Raw genomic sequence first — 20,822 nt, 5'->3', positions numbered from 1 at the left:
TTCTACGTACTTTATAAACAAACTACGTAGTCGCTCCACAGACAGCAATTTCATTAACATTTTACTAAACTTGTCTAATGTCTTGTATAATACCAGTTATTAAGTTTTCGGTTTGACGCTGTCGAAGTCGTGACCATGTGGAATATATGTCACGTAATTATGTATGCATGCCACATCGTTGCAGCTGCTTCGTAGATCTTTATTATCTGCTCGGCTTACGATAGAGGGGACCGTAAGTTAAACCTTCTGTATACATATAATTTAAAATACATAGTCTTCTGCCCTACATAGCTATAAAAATGTTTATCTGTAAATTGAATGATTTAATTAAACAGTCAAACTAGTTAATGTTTAAGAAAAGGAGCAAGGTTTTAGAATATAATTCAGCTTGTAATTTGCACTTAATTGATTACATAACAGGTAAACGAAGACCTATGAGTACCGACAAATAAACGGCACATAAAATTAATGATAGCCATTGTAGCGGCAGGGAGTTAGAGCGACATTGGCGTGGCCCGAAGCCGTGTTATCGTAACTACGTCATTTACATGCAGGGTGGCGATAACTTAGCGTGGGCGAATGCCGTCTCCAACTGACTCGCTCGTATTTACTCTAATGTGATACTTCTATTAAATAGCACACTGCTCTGTGCGGATAGCTCTCTAATCCTACCTAATTCTATCAGATTACAAAGCAAACATTAAGTTACGCAAGAATCGAGTTTCAGAAAGCTTTATTTTTCATGAAAGTTTCATCGATAAAGTCGTAATTGTTGTCGAAGTGAAGTGGTTCAAGTGTGAGGCTCGCAGTCCAGTGCTAATATCGCGTTATCTAATGATGATTAGTGTGTAACATCGGCGCGGTGCGTCGTTATGTAGGCGGCGAAGTGGCAGCACGTGAATGGACGGGCGCAGGATCGATAGAGCTGAGTGCGCAGGCTCGCTCCGCCGGTACACAGCTGGCGGCTTCGCACCCGCTACCGACTCGCTCAACCTGTGCCTCAGTGTCCACACTGAGGGGGCCAAGTGTATCAGCTGTATCTCGAACATGTTCCAGTGTTATCGGCGGCTCTAAACGGTGCGTAGAACAATCTTTACATTAGCTCTGTCTATCCGCCCTTTTCGTGTTGGTACAGTGTAGATATTTTCAGTGGTCGTCGCCATATCTGCATATTAACGGGAAACCTGTTACACGAGTTCACATAATAATTCATTAAGACTGTGAGTGTTTGTTTATAAACTAAAAGCTTCTGTGAAATCTTTAATGTTTTTCTTAAATAACTGAATTCTTTTGCCAGTTTAAATTTAGCTTCCGCAATCGATAAAGTGACATTTAAGTGGACGGGGCCCCTGGGTGCAATGTCGGTCGATCGCTAAATTAGTGTTAAATGTTTATTTTCCGTAAATATTCGTAAGAGTGCTATCTAATATCGATAATTACAGTTAATGTTTAATAAATTCAGTAATAAAATGGTATCAAGATACAATTCGCGTGGGAGGTAAAGGGCATGAGTGCCTACGTCAGTGGATCCAACATAACAAACTATAGAACGTTGTATCTACGATCTGCGCAATTTTCGCTTTTATTCCTATGTGCGTGGGGTCGATATCTAACAATTGTTTGTGGAGCGATATTTCTAAAACCAAAATTTATTCTTGGTAAATATAAAAGCTATTTATAACCGTCTATATGTATAATTGACGGAAGCTTTCACGATAATCGTTCAGGTTAAATATAAATATATCTAATTTTCTATGTTATTGTCGTATTTTGTGGGAGAATGTCTTGATATATAATTTAATCACGTATTATTAAAATCAATGTTGTGTGTGCTCCTTCAATCAGTGTAAGTGGGGGCTATAAAACCTTTTTACTGACTTAATTACTGAAGCAATAAAGTGTTGATTAATGGTGCTGTACAGTCGGGGTCTTTTAAAATGCAATTACAAGTAAATTAACACCTTTATTTGAATAGCAGTACCTGAATCATAGACCGTATATGTATAAACTATTTGTTAACCATACAAGTGACAGAATTTAATTCTGAAAATTGCTGAGAAGTTGTAAAATAAATATTGGATGTTTCGAATTACGGTCTGAAGTAAATATCGTTTTAGAGAAACGTCATAAATTAAACACACAGTGTCCCCACCTATAATTTTCTAGTTGATTGACATAAATAAATTAAGTTTCTTTCTTTGTAATTTATTTATACTTACTGGCTGAACCTAATGATGCCATCAATCAAATGAAAGTAATAATTCGGTTATGGACGAAGACTATTATTATTAACGGGATATTTTTCAGCCTATACACCTTAGTCTGCCCCTATCACCTATACATACATAGAATTAAAAATGCAGTACATTTTTTAAATGTAAATTTTAAATGGAATATAGTATGTGAGTGTGTATACTTACTATTAAGAAACTAGTCGAGTTACTCGTCAAATAATTACGTGAGTAAGCCGAAATACATAATAATTATCACATTTTTAAATAAATAAATAAATAAATGACAAATGATCAGAACATTATTATGATTTTTTAAATTTTCCGTAATGGCACGGTGTCTGAAAATGTGAAGGGTCTAAGTAGGACAATAGGATCTCCTATTACTTGAGACTCACTCAAAATGAAAAATTGTCTTAACTAACTAAACGACAAGATCTTACAAAATTAACTGTACTAGGAATATTCCTGTGTCACAGGCGAAAAAAGAATTTGTATTATTACATTTAGGTAATACAATGTCGAATCAAACCCTGATTAATTGAAATATTATCTTACATACTACACACTCACAGATACATAACACTCGTCCAAAACCAATTCTAAAATTAAAAATATCTTACACAGGCAACCTAGAATCCAGCAGGCATTCCGTAGTTATGAAGTTATTATCAAGTCTTCATATTCCAAAGCAATAGTCACATTCCACATTCGTTCAGCGACCTTCAGAGCTAGCCTGCAATCACATAAATATTCTAGTCCATGCCTGCAACTCTTGGTATCGATTCTGAAACTTCTTAACAATTTATAAGAGAGTTTTAACGTTCAATAACTTCGAGCAGCGAGCTCTATCGTATTGAAAACTCGTGCTATTGAAAGGGCTTTTAATAACATATCGGGTTCTAGGTAGCACTAATAGATATTTTTCTAAGTAGTGCCTAGGTTTTTCTTAACACTTTTTGTTCCTCAAGTGAGCATTAGGCACAGTTTGCAAAATAAACCTTACTATTTAGCATTTGTTTTAATAAAATCATACTCCGTATTTAATAGAAAATCATCGAAAAATTAATAAAAAGCACAGTCATGTTAATTATTAGATGATTTTTATTTTAAAGAATCTTTAATATTAATTAATTCAAGATACCTACTTAAGGACGGTAAATTCGTAAATATGTAAAATATGTCCGTAATATGTAGGTATACTTATCAAAATAAAATGCATAACAAATAGTAAGTATATAGTAGTATACTTAGATACGTTTATATGATCATTTCAAATTGACATGACCCATAAAACCCAAAACTTTTTGATTAAATCTGGGGATAACAAAAATGTTTTATTCGAATCATTTTTATAAAATATTCATGTAAGGTACAGTCCATATCATTGGATTAAGAAGTTCTGGGGAGTTTTGTCATCCATAGCTGTTCCATACAACATCGGTATACCTTCACTGTCGACCCACGCGTGACCTTACACATTACAATTGAATTCAACTCTTTCAATCCAATCTAGAAGGATTACTACGTACATCTACCTATGAATAGCTGCACATAGACCTATATAAACCAGTTTATCGTGGTCTCGCTTTGCATGATCTTTCCGCACATTTGATAGTCAGCTTATACTAGTGCATTTGCATAGCTTCATGTGTAGTGTGTAGGTACATAGTGTTTATAACTGACTTATGTAACGAGTGTATAAATTGTATAAACGGTTTTGGGTTAAATAGGTTTATTTGGGTTTTATCTCGGAATTCCCCCGAGATTGAGATTTACATAGGAAAACGTTGCCACGCGTACGGAGTCGCGGGATAAATAATTTAATTAAATATTGAGATTTTCGGGTTACAAATTACAACAACGTCTTGGGAAAAGCACGATATTTGAAATTGTATTTTTATCTCGCCCTCTCTATTGCATGGGAGTTTCTAACCGCTTAAAAGTGAATTTTGCTTTTCATAACAAGTAAAATTATAAGAGAGTTGAACCTTTTACGTGGTGCTGTAATAAGTTTACAGAATGTTTTTGATTTGTATTTTTCGATTAAGTATATACTTTTGCTTAAATACAAAATGTAAAAGTTTAATTAATTATCCTCCTGTAGTCTATTTCAATCTACGTCGATAATTTTATTTTATGCAGTTGAACCATAGTTTGAGGAACATACCCGTACAGAGTACTGCCCAGTGCCTAGTGCTTACTTTCATTCCAATATACCTACTTGTTTGGCTTCCTACAAGTTTTTATCTAAGCACATCTAGCTAGGTAAATAAGTTCTAAAAATATTTTCTCATGGCTTGTACTATTCGTATTATGTTTCTTATGGTTGTACAGATATTAGGTCAAATATTTAAAGTTATTTAGTAAACTAACCTAACCTAACCTGACTATTATCATCAAATATTGGATACCTACAAGGTATACTAAGGTACCTATCAAATGTAATAGGTACACTTATCATCTTTATTCTGCCAGCAATATCTCCACTATTGCTACCACTATCGCTGTGATCAGCCCATAACGTTTATATCCCTTTTAGTAGAAGCGAGTACATGTGTATAAGTAAAAGGTAGGTGTGGGGGTAGCTGCCAGCACTCAGTGGATATTGCATTTGGCATTTTCCGATAGTTCACGTCCAAAGTGATATGAGGTGGCCCGAGCTACCGGTCCCTGTTTACTCTGCAACGTTTCTACTTTAACTTTATACGCTCCGCAAATGTTATCAAGATTGAATTCTTTCCACGTTTATTGAAACTTGAAAGTACAGGTCCCTGGAAATATATACTTTATTTTCTTTAATGTAACTTACATAATTATTTTACATTTTGTATATTGGAAACTCCGTTTTCAATGGATTTCTAGTTAGAATGACATAATATACCATTTGTTTAAATGTAATACAATTGAGTAATAGAACATTCAATTAAACCAATTGTTCACCTGTTACACACCTGTTTTACTCGCATCACGCTTACGTAACACATTAGGCAATAGAAGGTTAGTAATATATAAAACGGTTATTCTGACTAGGAACATCATACTTTAAAATATCCAGTCAGGTCATTATAAAATGCCATCTACACTGAACTGACCTATGTAATAAACTTAGGTACGTCGAGAGAGCTAGCTGGAAGCTCCGCTATTTAATTAAGTTACCTGTAGGTATATAAGTAGGGCTGTCAGGTGCATAGCACGTCGCGTCGGTCGCCAGCCACCGCCCACGTCAGCTCCGTGTTCGTACGTTCAATGTAACCCCTAACGAGCTACATCGGTAACGTCCCAACAATATGCTTTACAATTAATTGTTTTGTCAGAGCTAATTAGTTACACATTGTTTGTTCTTATTTTCTATACCTAGATTCGTTGGTTAGTCCTTTAAAGACAGAGGCTTTCGGGTTATAATAGTAGCAATGTAGTATTCTCTAAATTTGTTAAAAATTCCATCACTAATAACAATAACGGGTACGTTTTATAAACATGGTTATCGATATACAGTCGACACTCGATAATTCAAACCTTCGATAATTTGGTAATTCGAAGTTATCACGAGGTCCCTATAAAACTAACTCAATACATTTTTGTACACTCGGTAATTCGAACAAAAAAGTAATTGGTACGTAACGAAATAACTCGTTAATTTTAACTTATTGACATCAAATACGATAATTCAAAGTTGCAGAGAGAAAAAATCGCTTGCAAATATTGTTTAGCGCTTTCATAAATATCATAGCAAAATTTTTATTTTTACCTATTTAAAATTAAGAGCAAAACAGTATATTTATAATAACTTACATGACGTTTCATATCTTGAACTGACCAAACTATATTCTTATCAATATTCCGTAGCCGTCGTAGCAGACTACGTGCCTACTACGAGCGCTACGAAACGGACGCTCGGACGTAATACACGTAGAAAACTAGTATTTATTTATATTTAACTAAGAGATACTTTTAATTAAAATCTTTAACGACGTCGACATTCTCAGCTTTTCTTTGCAACTAAAAATAAGTTGGGATTGAAGAGGTTTTAAAACTGCGAGCTTGGTTTATTTATCTCAGCACTTCGCCTACGCCCATCTCTCCGAGCTAGTAGCATACGCCCACTACTGGCCTACGTCATAAGTCAATAGCAAATCGAGGAAATGTATCCAAGTTGTAGGGAATGTAAACACGTTTCGACTATAAATCACAAGTTACGGAATAGGACTAGAACCCCTTCTATCGACTATACTTGATGCTATAATATGTAACTATAGTTGATTGGAGTAGAACCTAGATAGATCGGTATTCTCTTTTCTCAAACTGTGTGCTAGATTTTGTTGTTTGTATTAATATGATTTAGTTGAAAAAAAGAGATTGCCTCAGTGTCGAGTAGTTGCAGGTGCGACTGCTGGACAAGAGGTCTCGGGTTAAATTCCCAGGTCAGGCATAGTATTACTGGGTTTTCTTTGTTTTTCCAAAAAAATCTCAGTAAGTAGCACGGAGTCTGGAATTGTGCCCAGTATATGGCAATAGGATCATCTCCTATTACATGGGACTTATGACACCTGGTGAAAGTGAGTGTACATTGTATAGCGGCATTACGCGCCGTAATATGCAACTCTGCCTACCCATCGGGGATGAAAGGCATGTCGCTGCTATTTAAAAAAAACCATAATTAATATTTCTTGGAAACAAGACATGTTCTTTTTAAAAACGAACAGCGATGTAGGTACCAAGTAATAAGTTTGTAGTCTATGCATTTTCTGTATCTTGACCGCCTCTGATAGACTAACTTTCCTTTCCATACTACATAAAAAGGGCATTGACATTGTTTCCAAATATCCCAAAATAGTTTCACCTATACCTTTATTTTTGGCGAAACTTTGCTAAGAACATAATGTGTTTAGAACTTATCCAGATATAATCTGATTGATTTACAAAGTTTGGTTTGTGAATAAGTAATGCGATATAAACAAGGGACTAGCACTCTCTGCCCTTTGCTTATGTTTCAAACACCAATATCCACTGATATCGGTGTTTTAAACAAGTAAAGACGCCTACACAAGCTCTCTGGTCCTTACACAATTAATCTGTAGCGAGGTATCTAGGCCGTGTTCTTCCAAACAAAGATAGATGGATCTATCTAAGGCACTGATTGTGGGATTCAACCTCATATTTTGCCTTTGTATAAAGGAAGGAAAACTGTTCCGTAATTCCATTTAGTTTTAATTAAGATGTGCTACCAATAGTGTTACGTGTTGCGAGTTGATTGGAAATGTCGATGACCTTTTACTAACCGTTACGGTCCCTGTTATGTACAGTTAGTCCTTTGTTACCTGAGTTCGCAACCAATTAAATAATTGTAACGTTTTAAAAGTTCATTGATGTGACCTAGATGAAGCATTACTGGGCTTTATTCGGTTTTTCGACAATTTCTCAGTAGTAACACGGAGTCTGGAAATGTGCCCGGTATATGGCGATAGGCTCACCACCTATTACATGGGACTTACAACATAAATTGTGAATAGTGGGTGTACATTGTACAGTGGTAATCCGTGCCATAATGTGCACCTCTGCCTACCCTTTCGGGGATAAAAAGCGTGACGATATATGATATGACCTACAGTAAGTTTAGTAGGTATTTCGGGTTCTATTATACATATTATAGAGAATTCATTCGTTTCTAGAATCACTGCCGCCGTACATCATTAAGCACTTTGTAACTAATACTTTTGTCGGAGGTTTACAACTATTAGTGGACATTGTTTCTGTTAATGTGCTGTTATTATAGTTGTAATGGACAAAACACATCAAACGGCTACATAGTACCTATTGCTAGGTAAATACTAGTTATTTATAGAAACGATAGAGAATAATAAAATATAATTCTATTAAAAAAGTATTTCCTTTGCTATCCTACGTACTTTTTACCCCACCTATTACATAGCTAAGTTTAGTACTAAAATAAAACAATTTGTTTGTTTGTTGTTCGCAGATGTGATGTGCCGCCTGTCCATACGACAGGCTTTTTGGGCGCTGGCGCTGCTCTGCACGCTGGCGCCCTCGCATGCCGATGGAAACATAGGTACGTCTGATTTAATAAAACAAATTATACTTATTATGAAGTAATGAAGATATAAAATGTATGACTAAAATGTTTTCTTATATAAATATGATGCTTAAGGTACTTTGCCAATACAGATGTGCTTTGGATGCGTTTGGCTTCCACCAATCATATTTATTGGTATACATAGCTTAGCACTGGTAGAAAAGGACTCAGCTACGCTATGTTTTTTATATGGAAAGATGCGTGCTATGGATATGTGCTATGGATCTCTTCCCTACTATCGATACATTGCACAGCTACATAGCTTATTATTATCAGTGGAAACGGTCACAGTTTCACAGCTTAGCTATTACATCTTCATAGCATAGCTACGTAACACATCTTTGGTGGAAAAGCACCTTTATACAAATACGTGTACAATGAGTGATACAGGATTATAGAAGATTACATACAACTTTATAAAGCCTTGAGCTGTGTGTGTTTGGATTCCTATTTTATCGTAGTAGGTAAATATATTCTCAAAGCAACTGTAAGCCCAGAATACCTTGAGCACTGAACACTGAAGGATATCTCAGTACTTAGTGATCCGTTGTATCTGTGAGATTTTCTCTCCAATGGTAAAGGAAGCTTATTCTTGTCTCCATCATATTGTTCTCTTTTCGTACGAGTATGGTAGTATCGTACGAGTTTGCTTTACGTTGATCGAAAATGAAACGAGAGCGCGTTCGGCATTCTGATTGGCTGTTGCGAATGAACTAACCAATCAGAGCACAGAACGGGTTCTCGCTTCGATACCTTGTTAACTTTACTAGTACTTTAATAAATAATATGAAACCATACATTCTGCACCAACTGCTTTAATTTGGAAAAGAATGTAATTAAAATATTTAATTTTAGGAATTCATCAATATTTGCTGTAACTAATGCTTTTGTGTGTGTATTATGTGTGTATACTAACAGAATGTTGTTTTTTGTCCAGGTTGCTTATTCAGTGCATCATTATGCGTGGAGGGTGCGGAATGGTGCTATGACGGTACGCAAACTTTTAATGGAAAATCTTTTTCACTACAACCTTTACGCAAATGCGGTCGAGAGAGAAAACAATACGTGTAAATCAACACTCGGAGTTCGTAAAATGGAATATTCCAGAATTCCGAGTAATTTTATTTCAATGAAATGAACTCCATTCACATTGTCATTGTAGTAATTGGATCAAAAATTCCATCATACAATTGACATATTTCTACAGAACGCGTCGTGCCCAAGATTTTTAACAGTAAAACGGTTGCGAAACAGTTGTGTAATAATATTAGTGGTTAGTGTAGCGTGAAATATCTTTATAATAATTATTATTGACTGTAAAAATGTAATTAATTCAAGGGCACGAACCGGAGTCTGTGGAAAACAAATAATTCTTAATGAATATATAAAAACACAGAAAAACGGAGTGAAATAGATGTTTTTGTTTATAAAGAAATAGATATTTAAGAATGAGAGCTCGTATATTATTTCGTCGCCAAAACCGCAAAGAGGCTAACCTCACGAAATTGTATGAGGTTCGCCCCGATGCGGTGTTGGCGACCAACTTTGTCACAATAGAATATAGGAGACACTTTTACATAGTATCTGTTTAGATTCATGATGAATATTATACAAGGATACACTATATGAAACTCTTCTGGAAAATTCCTGTGAGTAACATAACTTTAGTCAATAATTTTGACACTTTCCTCATTTTCCTCCCTTAGATTTCGCCTTCGGTAAATGTATACCGGTGTACGAAAAGGAGGTCGAAGAGGGATCCCTTTATCAGTAAGTGAATTATATTATTCTTATCGCACCTGACACATAATGTATTATCAATATTATCACATCATGCTTTAGGCAAGAGCAATTGTTTTATCCAAACTTATTGAACAGGCTAGAAGGACAGACAGACAGACAGACATGACGAATCTATAAGGGTTTCGTTTTTTTGCCATTTGGCTACGGTACCCTAAAAAATTATGACACCAAATTACCTATATACTTATTTTATTATGCATTTTCCAACCTATTTTGTGTAAACGTCTCAAGAATCACCATCATATTTTTTTTAATAAAATTTCGACTATACCTGTTTTGTGCAGGTATGACATGAGTTCGGAGCAGCTGCAGTGGTTCGAGGGCGAGCTGCAGCGGCTGGCGTCGCGCGGCTATCGCTGGGAGCATGCGTACACGCAGTGCGTGCTGCAGGCCATGCTCTACACCCTGCGGCAGGAACTGTTAGTCCAACACATTATTATTATATCGTACTTTCATACAAAAACAAACTTTGTAAAGATTATCCATTATATATCAGTTTACCGTAATGTCGAATATTGTTTTATTAGTAATTTCTTTTTTAGCGATCCAGCCACTGTCAATACAAAAATATGTGACCATTTCGCTGATCCCAAACTAAGTTCCGACACCAATGAAAACCCCGAAGAAAATGCTGAAGAAGTAAGTTGGTGGATTAAAATCAGTAATTTATGGGTAATACAATAAAATATCATTTTTAACAATTATTACAAATTGCAGATTGACCCGGACGAGACGGCGTATGTACGCTTCACGCCTAATTCGGCGATTTCTGACTCAAACTTCGCAAACGAAGTTTATAATCCGCCATTGACCCCCGACGATGACCCAATCCCATACATATCTCAAGGTACAAACATAACATTACCTACTCATAGGGATTATTATATGTATAAAACTGTGAACCGTTGTACAGTCCGTCAGTTAGATAATGAAAAAAACTCATTTAATAAACCAAATGAATGTAACGAAACCATAGCGCGATCTATTTCGATCCCAACGCCATCTATCGAGGATAAAGACAACTTGGATTATTTATTTATACTCCGTTCGGGCATTTTCTTTGTACTAAAAGTTTAATTATATTGATATTATTTTTTTCATACCTTTTTACTATTTATTTACTTTTTTCGATGAATTAAAACAATAACATGAACCGAAGTCGTGTAACGATCGACATAGAATTATCTATACTCCGTTAGAGCATTTTCTTTGTACTAAATGTTTTATTATATTGATATTATTTTTTTCATACCTTTTTACTATTTATTTACTTTTTTTCGATGAATTAAAACAATAACATGAACCGAAGTCGTGTAACGATCGACATAGAATTATTTATAAATAATTTATTTCTTATTTTTATTTTTTGATTTTTGAAATAAAAATATATCTATGTCCTTTCTAAGGTTCTAAACTATATCTGTTATTTATGTTATACGAAAATAAAATAAAAACTGAGTTAAAACAAATAATCGCCGTCATAAGATAACATCAAGACAAGTGTTATAATTGTTATTTCTAGTGTTATAATTTGTCATAATATGTCAATTACTGTAATTTTTAAGTAAGTGAATATTAACTATTGATTTTTTATTTTATTATTCTTGTCACAGTAGATGACGACCAAACCGAAGGCGAGACAGCAAGTGATAAATTACGCGATCTGATGATAATGGGTGGCAGCGAGGAGTCCCCAATTATTCTGCCGTTTTCTGGATTCAGAGAGCGAATCTTAGCTGAAAAACAAGCAAAAGCCATCGACAACGTAAACCCTGTGCCTAGGGTAATAGTCGAAAAAGCGAAAAAATCTTTCGAAAACGAACCCAACATGGCATACTCTGATGAAGAACGGGTCGGAGCCCACTTCCGCAAGTACAAGACTAAGGCGCCACCTTTCACCGCTGAATTTATCACGAGCAACCGATTTTCTCCTCTAGACGAAGAGATCCGTTCCAATGCTCGAAAGAATTATAAACAGAGTTTTACTGAAAAACACTTCCCCTTCGAATACGAGAATCCCGGAGAAATACCCGAACCGAGAGTCTACAATGATGACGACGGAATCGATGAAATCCCTATTGATGCAGGTAGTGGGGAACTAGACCCTTATCATATCAAAGGTACACTATACAGATGTTTTAGTTTACTACGTTTTGTGATTAAGGTATAGGATAGAAGGATATATTATAATTTCTTGCTCTGCAGAAAATGCGCCGCCACTAGACGCTGAACATACAAAACAAATGCAACAATATATTATGAAATACTGGCGTGATGTATTTGATTCTAAACAAAAGCCAGATAGTGCCGTGTATGCTGAGGGAGGGCCGCTGCCAGCGGAGGAGTTGCAAGGTGAGTGATGTGTGGCGCAACTTGATGCGTTAGCGGTAACTCCGTGTAAAGACGGCAATTTGTGTTGCTTTCTGCTTCGTTTGCATTGTAGGTACAACAGCAACATTATCTCACTCATTCTGTTAATCTACTAACGTAATAACATTTCAATTAATTTCCCTAATTTTTACTTCTCAGTTAACCAATGTGTTGTTTTAGTTCTTGGCTATTTTTTTCACACTAGCCCCTTGATATCAAGAACCCATAAATGAGATTCAAAGCAGACCGAGGGTGTTACATGAATACCGACGATGTTTCAGGTGAAAGTCCAAAATTTTATCCCGAGGATATTCAAGATTTACTTGATAACGAATGGGGCTTTAAGCGTAGGGAAAGAGACGATGTTAAAAAGCCTGGGCCACGCCTGGACGCAAAAACATTAAAGATTTTATACCACAATAAATCAGTGACAGGTTAGTGTCACGGCGGCCTGAGATCATTCTTTTAGATCCTATCGATGTTCCCTCGAATAGAGTCAGGCTACAGGCTAGAGCTGCATCTGAATTAAAGTATATTTTTTACTACTCGCACTTCCACGTCTTGTATAGAACACCGCACTAAGTGTTTCCCAGCACATTTTGATTTATTGTGAGACACGACGCATGGGCTGCAATAGTCCTTTGTATGAATTGAACGTGATGCCTCTGTATGATGATGGTGTATAAGTGTTTTATGGCGTTTCCTTGTAATCTTCGATGTTTTCATTTTGGGCTACACGTTTTGGGCCCGGTCCTATAATTTATGTTGTCATAATATCAGCTTCAATGTCTATATAAATATATATGTTAAATGTGAAATTTGTGTTAAACTTTTTATTATCTATTAGTTTTGTTTTAATTTTATGCGCTTCATTATTTCTTCTGACTCGATCACGCATGTATTATAGTCATCGAAATGCAAACGTGATTGATTTAGAGATTAATGACGAATGTGAGCTCCTTTAATGTTTCTTATTTTATCCCAGTGTTTGTAATAATCTCTCTTGATCTGCTATGTGTACTTCTTTGGCAATTATATTAATTCAAAACTGCTCTTCATCAAGAAAATTGCATGCTTCAAATTCCATGTCGGTGTTGTCAAATCCTTCAACATGTATATATTTTTCCTCTTTACAGCGTTCGTATGATTTTATGTTTCAGCACATGGCGCACAGCCTGCTGAAAAGGAAGAAAAGCCTGGAGACCATGATCATAATGACTTTGATTACGATCCATCTTACGCTTATGTCTTGTTCAAGAATAGGTAAGGTTTTAAATATCATAAAGTATATCTAAAACAAAATATAAATAATTAAAGTTACCTTCCAACTGACTTTGTGATCGGTTTGCCTCAGGTTCCTAACTGACTGGGAGAAAGGCATCTCATTTATTTCAAGACTAGAAGAAATGCTTGGTTTAGAGAAAAACACTTTTACAAATCCTCGGTAATTTTGATGGAATGTTCTTTAAATAAAATATAAAGTTTAAAACATTTTTTAACTTTTTTCTTATTTTTTATTTAAATGTTGGTAAACATACTAAGGAAAATAATTGTTTTAGGGTTGATACAAGTGAAGTAACATTTAAAGTTGAGAAAAATAATAAAGGGTACAATGCTGTGGATGTAGCGCGTCACGTTGGTAAGACGAAATGAAACATTAATAAAGTCGAATGAAACATTAATAAAGTCGAATTTATTATTGATTCAAATAATTTAACGCGTATGATATTTACAGATGAAATAAAAGACGATTTACGTCGAGAGACAGGCGCTCAAATACTTTCAACTGGTATCGGTGACCGAGTAAGTGGTATAAGAGATTATAAATCCCCTATTATTGAAAACCACAAAAGAGCCAAACAACCCAACATTAGATGTCCTTTGACAGTTTTGTTGTATTCCTTCACTATCATATTCATTATTTACAATTTCAGAGCAAGCGTCCCGTGAGCCACCACATGGATGCACCAGAACCTATCCTAGGCTTGGACATGCCAGTACTGTCAGCCCTGATCGGAAGCCTGCTGGTACTGATAGTAGGAGCCGTGGTCTTTGCTGTGTTGCTAAAACGTGACATGAGTGCTAAGAGGAAGATGAACGGACTGTCTTCCGCAGCGGAGATTGATGCTGAAGCTACACGGGATTATCAGGTAAGAGGAGTTCTTCGCGAGTACCTCGAGTACCTCGAGAGATACTTCGGCTTATTCATTTAGACCAAAAAGGCAATTTTGTTGTGGAATGACCACCTTTTTTCGAGTACACTGTAGATGACGTTTGGTTCCGTTGCATTGGGCACCATTAAAGTCAAAAAAATACTTTTTAATAGCTGGATACTATACATTTATATGCTTTCAACTTTTCAGGAACTATGCCGTGCTCGTATGTCGGGCAAGTGGACAGGCCAGCAGGCGGCTGCTGCTCCTCCGCACTCGACTGAGCCGCCGCAGCGAATCACCTCGCTGTCCAAGGAACCTGAGGGCAACTCACCCTCGACACGGTCCAGCACCTCGTCTTGGTAAGAATTGAACTAATACCTAAGTTCCGAAATGAATTAAATCTTTATGAACTTCATGGACATTTTGTTGTATTTCAGGAGCGAGGAACCGGCGCTTACTAACATGGACATCTCAACAGGACACATCGTTCTGGTGAGTATAAAAGCCAATTCATTGACTAATGCTCTAAGTTAAAGTCAAAGTCAAAATTATTTAGTTCAAATAGATCGGGAAGGCAATTACAATATAAAGAAAACAAAACGTCTGTTTGTCGGTCAGTCCTCTAGTAAAGCTATTTGCCGAATAAATATGCTCTATTGATTGTACTCATCTTACATTCAGGCTTATATGGAGGATCACCTGCGTAACAAGGATCGCCTCGAGCAAGAGTGGCGCGCCCTGTGTGCGTACGAAGCAGAACCATGCGCTACCACCGCCGCCCTGAAACCAGACAATACTGGCAAGAACCGCTACGCTGATGTACTGCCCTACGACCATTCCAGGGTTACTTTGAACACGCTCTCGAACCACCTCGGCTCCGACTACATCAACGCTTCTACTATTGTAAGTCTGTTGTTTTTTTGTCATCAATATCATTAAAACTTAAAACTGGATATTTACCATGTTTATTAGTTTTTCTGACTTTCCGATATTTCGGCACTGTTGCAAGCGCCATGATCACGGATGAACTGAAAAACAAATTTAATCAGCAATTAAAAAACAAAATTTAACACGTTAACTGCCACGTCGTCGGTCACTAGTGACCTACGTTAGTGGAGGATTTGCTTTCAACAGTTTTCTGATGGCAGTTAAAGGCTTAAAACAGAAATTGACTCGTGTTCTTTAAAAGCCGTTAAGAACCTATTTTAATTCTACGTTTTTAATTCTATTCTGTAGACGGATCACGACCCTCGCAACCCGGCGTACATCGCAGCAGCCGGCCCCATGGCCCACACGGCGCCTGACTTCTGGCAGATGGTGTGGGAGCAAGGCAGCGTCGTCATGGTCATGCTCACGCGACTCACTGAGAACGGACAACAACTCTGCCACCGCTACTGGCCTGAAGAAGGATCTGAACTTTACCATATTTATGAGGTACCTATATTTTATTTTCAATGACGTATCGTGTCTAATTTTAATGTAAACAGAAACTAAAACATCGATTTGAACTCAATCCTTAATCAGATCTAAAGAAAAAAGCTCCTATTAAGTTAATATAAGATTGTTTTAGTGGTAATTAAAAACAAATATTGACTATTTCAGGTGCACCTGGTGAGTGAGCACATATGGTGTGATGACTATTTGGTACGAAGCTTTTATTTGAAGAACCAAACCGAACCCGCACTGTCACACAGTTCCACTATTAAGAACGGCGTCCCGTAAAGGCTCTTTTGGAGTTTAGGAGGTAAATATCATTCTTCCCGATTTAGGTACAATACTTTTTAGTGTTAGGAAAAGTTTGAGTGTTACAGCGCAGTAAAACTTAATGAGGTTTTAATCCAACTCTAATCCGAACACTGGCCAGTGTAATTAAAAACAAATATTGACTATTTCAGGTGCACCTGGTGAGCGAGCACATATGGTGTGATGACTATTTGGTACGAAGCTTTTATTTGAAGAACCAGCGCACCGGCGAGACCCGCACTGTCACTCAGTTCCACTTCCTCTCCTGGCCTGAGAACGGCGTCCCGTCTTCTACTAAGGCTCTTTTGGAGTTTAGGAGGTAAATATCATTCTTCCCGATTTATTAGTTTTGTAATTGTAAAATCTTGCTGCAAAAGGTGTCAGAAATACATATTAAAATTTTATAGTGTTAGGAAAAGTTTGAGTGTTTAAACTAATTGAAACACTGGCCATTATTGCGCAGTAAAAACCATTAATGAGGTTTTAATCCAACTCTAATCCGAACACTGGCCAGTGTAACTGAAAAAAAAAATACCTACCACAATTTATGTCAAAATTAAAAAGAAATGCTTTTTATTTTTATTTTTTTATGGCGTACACGAATAAAGTATTGTTGGTCAGTATTAATTTTATTTTAATGAACGCCCGGTTCCTTATTTTGAACTCAATCTTTAATTATTTATTTTTTTACTGTTGTAAAAGCAACGCAGTAAATAAATAATTTTATTTATATATAATAACACACTGGTCATTAGTTAAAAAAATGCACTGCCATTTACTTGAATAAAAAACAAATCAGCATTATTTTTTATTGTTTATGGTAGTTATCAATAATTGATGGCCAACACTAATTGAAGACAAATTTTAATAACTATTTTTGTTTTGTAATTGTAAAATCTTGCTGCAAAAGGTGTCAGAAATAAATATTAAAATAATATAAATATATTAAATTCCACAGCGATAAGTTCAAACACTGTTTAAACTAATTGAAACACTGGCCATTATTGCTGAGAAAATCAGACAGACAGACACGTCAAACTTATAACACCCCTCTTTTTGCGTCGGGGGTTAAAAATATACTTGTTTTTTTTTTGTTTATGGCATATGGAGATTTTTTTTTTTTGTTTATGGAGTGGAGTGATGTACAGAATTAAATTAATAATTATAAAATTAAATAATTATACCCAAGGACTAGCTAAATTAAAAATAATCATCAGTATTTAAAAATAATAATTTTAGATTAGTTTAAAAAAATAAGTAACGGTAAATCTAATAAATAATAAATAATTAAAAATAATTAAAACACTAGCCAAGTGCAAAAAAAAATGTTCCGATGCCATTAATTAGAGCAAATAAAAAAAATACAAATTACTAATCTGTGTAAAAAAAACCACTACGTTACATAAAAATAAAAACGAAAATAGGAAAAGATTCCGTAATTGTTGTTATTTTTGTTTCTAGAAAGGTGAACAAGTCGTACAGAGGAAGATCCTGCCCAATCGTGGTCCACTGCAGGTAAAATATTTATGTTACCGAATCCATAATAACTTTATTTTTGTTGTTGCTATTCTGTTTGTGATCGAGTATGTACCAAAATGATACTAAAACTATATGAATACCTATAATATCCGGCTGGTAGATTCATTTAAAATATATTAATGTACGTATTTTATTTATTTTTTAAGTTTTCAAAGAATTTCGACACTGACATAGTGAGGTCTTACTCGTAAACTTTAGTTCGTTTTATCGAGGTACATTTTTCATATTTCAATAAAACAAAAATTGTGTATCTACATACTAGTATTTAAGTAGTACATAAAAACATCTAAATAGATATCTATGTAATTGTTTTCATAATATGGATGGAATTATCATCCTTATTCTATTTGCTACGGCGCGCCGCGTAGCAGTTCGTAGTAGTTGCTACGAAATTTGATACCGTTGTTTCTACGAGAACTAGAATCAACGATGAGAATCTCCGATATTAATCAGTAAATGATTTTCAATAATTACTTATATTTTTTTATATTTTGTTTGAATAAGTATGACGTAAATAACTATTATTGATGTACGTCTAATTATCGTAAACGATAGGCTTTAGCTATCTCTGTATCATAATGTATACAGGAAAAGATAGCATCAAGAGACGGAATATCATACATTAGATCTATTTGTGATATAGATTATTGATAATATAGTATTCAGTTAGATACTAGATAATGTAATTGAACTGTTAAATAACATTACACCACCTATTTTGCTCTCTAAACTAATGCTTTATATGTTGTGTGCTTTATATGTGGCACGAATGGGTGAGGTCGACCGGATTGCTTGTCAGTAAGGCTACCGGAGATCTAATCCTCTCCGCATAACCCAAATCCTCCTAATTCCCAAATATCTAACCCTTTGAGTTCGGCCTTCACATTAAGTAACATAATTGACAAATGTAACGTTACAGTGACGGCGCGGGTCGTTCAGGCACGTACTGCCTCATCGACATGGTACTGAACCGTATGGCTAAAGGCGCCAAGGAGATCGACATCGCGGCCACCCTGGAACACATCCGCGACCAACGCACGCGCACTGTCGCTACCAAGCAGCAGTTCGAGTTCGTACTGATGGCCGTCGCTGAGGAGGTACATATACCTATACTTATTTATAACATCGTATGTTAGGTGTATAACAATCATACAGCCGAAGAGATTGTTTCCCCAGAACTACTGGTTTAAATCTGAAAAGTTTACTGTATTGGATAGTCCATTTATCCAGGAAGAGTATATTCTACAAAACATCACACTACGATTACGGAGCTGAGAATTGGGTGACACCGCACGGGAGTGATATCCATATAAAACCATAAAAAGTTTCTGCCTTTTTTTCCATAAAGGTTAAATGGTGTACTTATTTAATACAATTTTCAGGTACACGCAATCCTAAAGGCTTTACCGGCGCATCTGCAGCAGCTGCAAGAGAAAAAAGATAAGGAAAAGGAAAAAGACAAAGATGGCAGTGACAAAGAAAAGGAGAAGCCGAACTAACCCGCGCACCCGACACGAATATACGAACACGTTACGTTACTTATTTAACATATTATTAAGTATTCTATCATTGTGGAATTGATGTATTTCTGTCAACTCCGAGTTGAGAATTTCGCAAGGCAAAACGAAACTTTGCACTAGGTTACACTCATTAGTATCATTAAAGTCTTCATTCAGATTCACTCGGTTGCTATATTAAACCCCAAACAAGGTGTTTCAGGACTGCATTATCTATTGTTTCCTCACAATTTGAAATTCTTAACTTCGGATTGTCTTCGCTTGGTGGCGATATTTACTGGCGCAATGCAAGGATCAAAACTGACTGTGTCTACTTGAGGCGTGCCGCTAACTATATAGCATTTATTTTTTAAAAAGGTTTTTAATATTTTCATAAGGTAACACACGAGCCTAGTTATTGTATTAAGAATATGAAGAACACAAACTATTAAGTTTATTTATTGTTAGCTTTTTATTGGAGCGTTGGAGACATGGTCAATTGTTAGAGTATCAATACTAGTGGGTCTCAACTGTGTTGCGAGTACTTCAGTTTATTTATTCCTGTTTAGTTAGTTATGTTACGTATTACAGCAGCTGAAATAATGTCGACTGCTATTTATGTTCTAGGTACAACTTTAGTTTTACTTTATGTTTTATTGCCAAGCATGTAATGCGATCCTGTGAATTGATCTAGTCAGTTACAATGTTACTTAAGCCCAAAATTATACTTAGTCAGTTTATATTTATACTTTTAATGAATGTTTATTTAACTTGTACTTAGTTATTCCAACAATGGTCAGATGCCATCGAATATTAAATCTGTAGCGTTATTTTAAATAAATTTTGTTAAAGTAGTTATTTTCAGATATTGTTACAATATTGTAAGTGGCGTGGCGCTGAACATTGTTGCAATAAATGTCTATCGTAATGGATTGCTTTCTGTTTAGTCACTGTGTCTAAAAGTTTTAAGTAATATTGTAAGTACATTGTTATATGTATAGATCTACATTTTGCAACTTATACTAGTACTTATGACAACAAAGATAAGATCTATCTTTCACTATCATATCCTGAATCAACGGAATACCTGAGATTATAATCAGATTTAAAAAATCAAAATAAAAATATTTACAGAGTGTAGCAGAAACCATATTCATACTACTACGTGTTATGTACGAGATTTATATAAAAATATATTTATTGCATATTAAGTGGAAAATGTAAAAAAAAATAAAAAACCTACCCACGAAATTATGGATGTAGTATTAGTTATAAGAGAAAATATATTTAACCGTATTTCTGTATGAAATTATATGTAGTTTTTATGTGAATGATTGAATAATGGATTTTGATTAAATTGTTTTAGGGAATAAGATAGAAGTATCCTAAT

General features: G+C 35.4%; 1 protein-coding gene across 8 annotated transcripts; it reads left to right on the top strand.

Moving 5' to 3' along the window:
* Positions 1 to 478: 478 nt before the first annotated feature.
* Positions 479 to 20,774, top strand: LOC118266635 (receptor-type tyrosine-protein phosphatase N2). Of its 8 annotated transcripts, none has more exons than XM_050702976.1 (23): positions 583 to 1,077; positions 8,212 to 8,301; positions 9,263 to 9,316; positions 10,032 to 10,095; positions 10,413 to 10,547; positions 10,671 to 10,767; positions 10,846 to 10,975; positions 11,745 to 12,248; positions 12,334 to 12,480; positions 12,780 to 12,932; positions 13,659 to 13,761; positions 13,853 to 13,942; positions 14,058 to 14,137; positions 14,234 to 14,301; positions 14,433 to 14,648; positions 14,862 to 15,013; positions 15,092 to 15,146; positions 15,336 to 15,557; positions 15,891 to 16,088; positions 16,550 to 16,716; positions 17,859 to 17,912; positions 18,856 to 19,033; positions 19,319 to 20,774. In XM_050702976.1, the coding sequence occupies exons 2-23, from the start codon at positions 8,217 to 8,219 to the stop codon at positions 19,433 to 19,435; spliced, it is 3,069 nt and encodes a 1,022-aa protein (XP_050558933.1). In that variant the 5' UTR covers positions 583 to 1,077; positions 8,212 to 8,216; the 3' UTR covers positions 19,436 to 20,774. The 8 variants fall into 8 exon arrangements, with proteins under 8 accessions (XP_050558935.1, XP_050558933.1, XP_050558938.1 ...); XM_050702973.1 differs by having other exon boundaries at positions 585 to 1,077; positions 11,742 to 12,248; XM_050702974.1 differs by lacking the exon at positions 583 to 1,077 and adding an exon at positions 1,169 to 1,220 and having other exon boundaries at positions 11,742 to 12,248.
* Positions 20,775 to 20,822: the final 48 nt, after the last annotated feature.

This window comes from Spodoptera frugiperda, chromosome 23, assembly GCF_023101765.2.
Source record: "Spodoptera frugiperda isolate SF20-4 chromosome 23, AGI-APGP_CSIRO_Sfru_2.0, whole genome shotgun sequence".
Classification (NCBI taxonomy): domain Eukaryota; kingdom Metazoa; phylum Arthropoda; class Insecta; order Lepidoptera; family Noctuidae; genus Spodoptera; species Spodoptera frugiperda.
The sequence above is the reverse complement of the archived record's forward strand: the minus strand, read 5'-3'. Positions and strand labels throughout refer to the sequence as shown.

Bases quoted from the DNA above. Each gene is read 5' to 3' on its own strand.
- LOC118266635 (XM_050702973.1), top strand. From the start codon at position 8,217: ATGTGCCGCCTGTCCATACGACAGGCTTTTTGGGCGCTGGCGCTGCTC. The intron at 12,933-13,658 runs GTTAGTGTCACG...TTTATGTTTCAG, and splicing joins CCACAATAAATCAGTGACAG to CACATGGCGCACAGCCTGCT. The intron at 14,138-14,233 runs GTAAGACGAAAT...TGATATTTACAG, and splicing joins GGATGTAGCGCGTCACGTTG to ATGAAATAAAAGACGATTTA.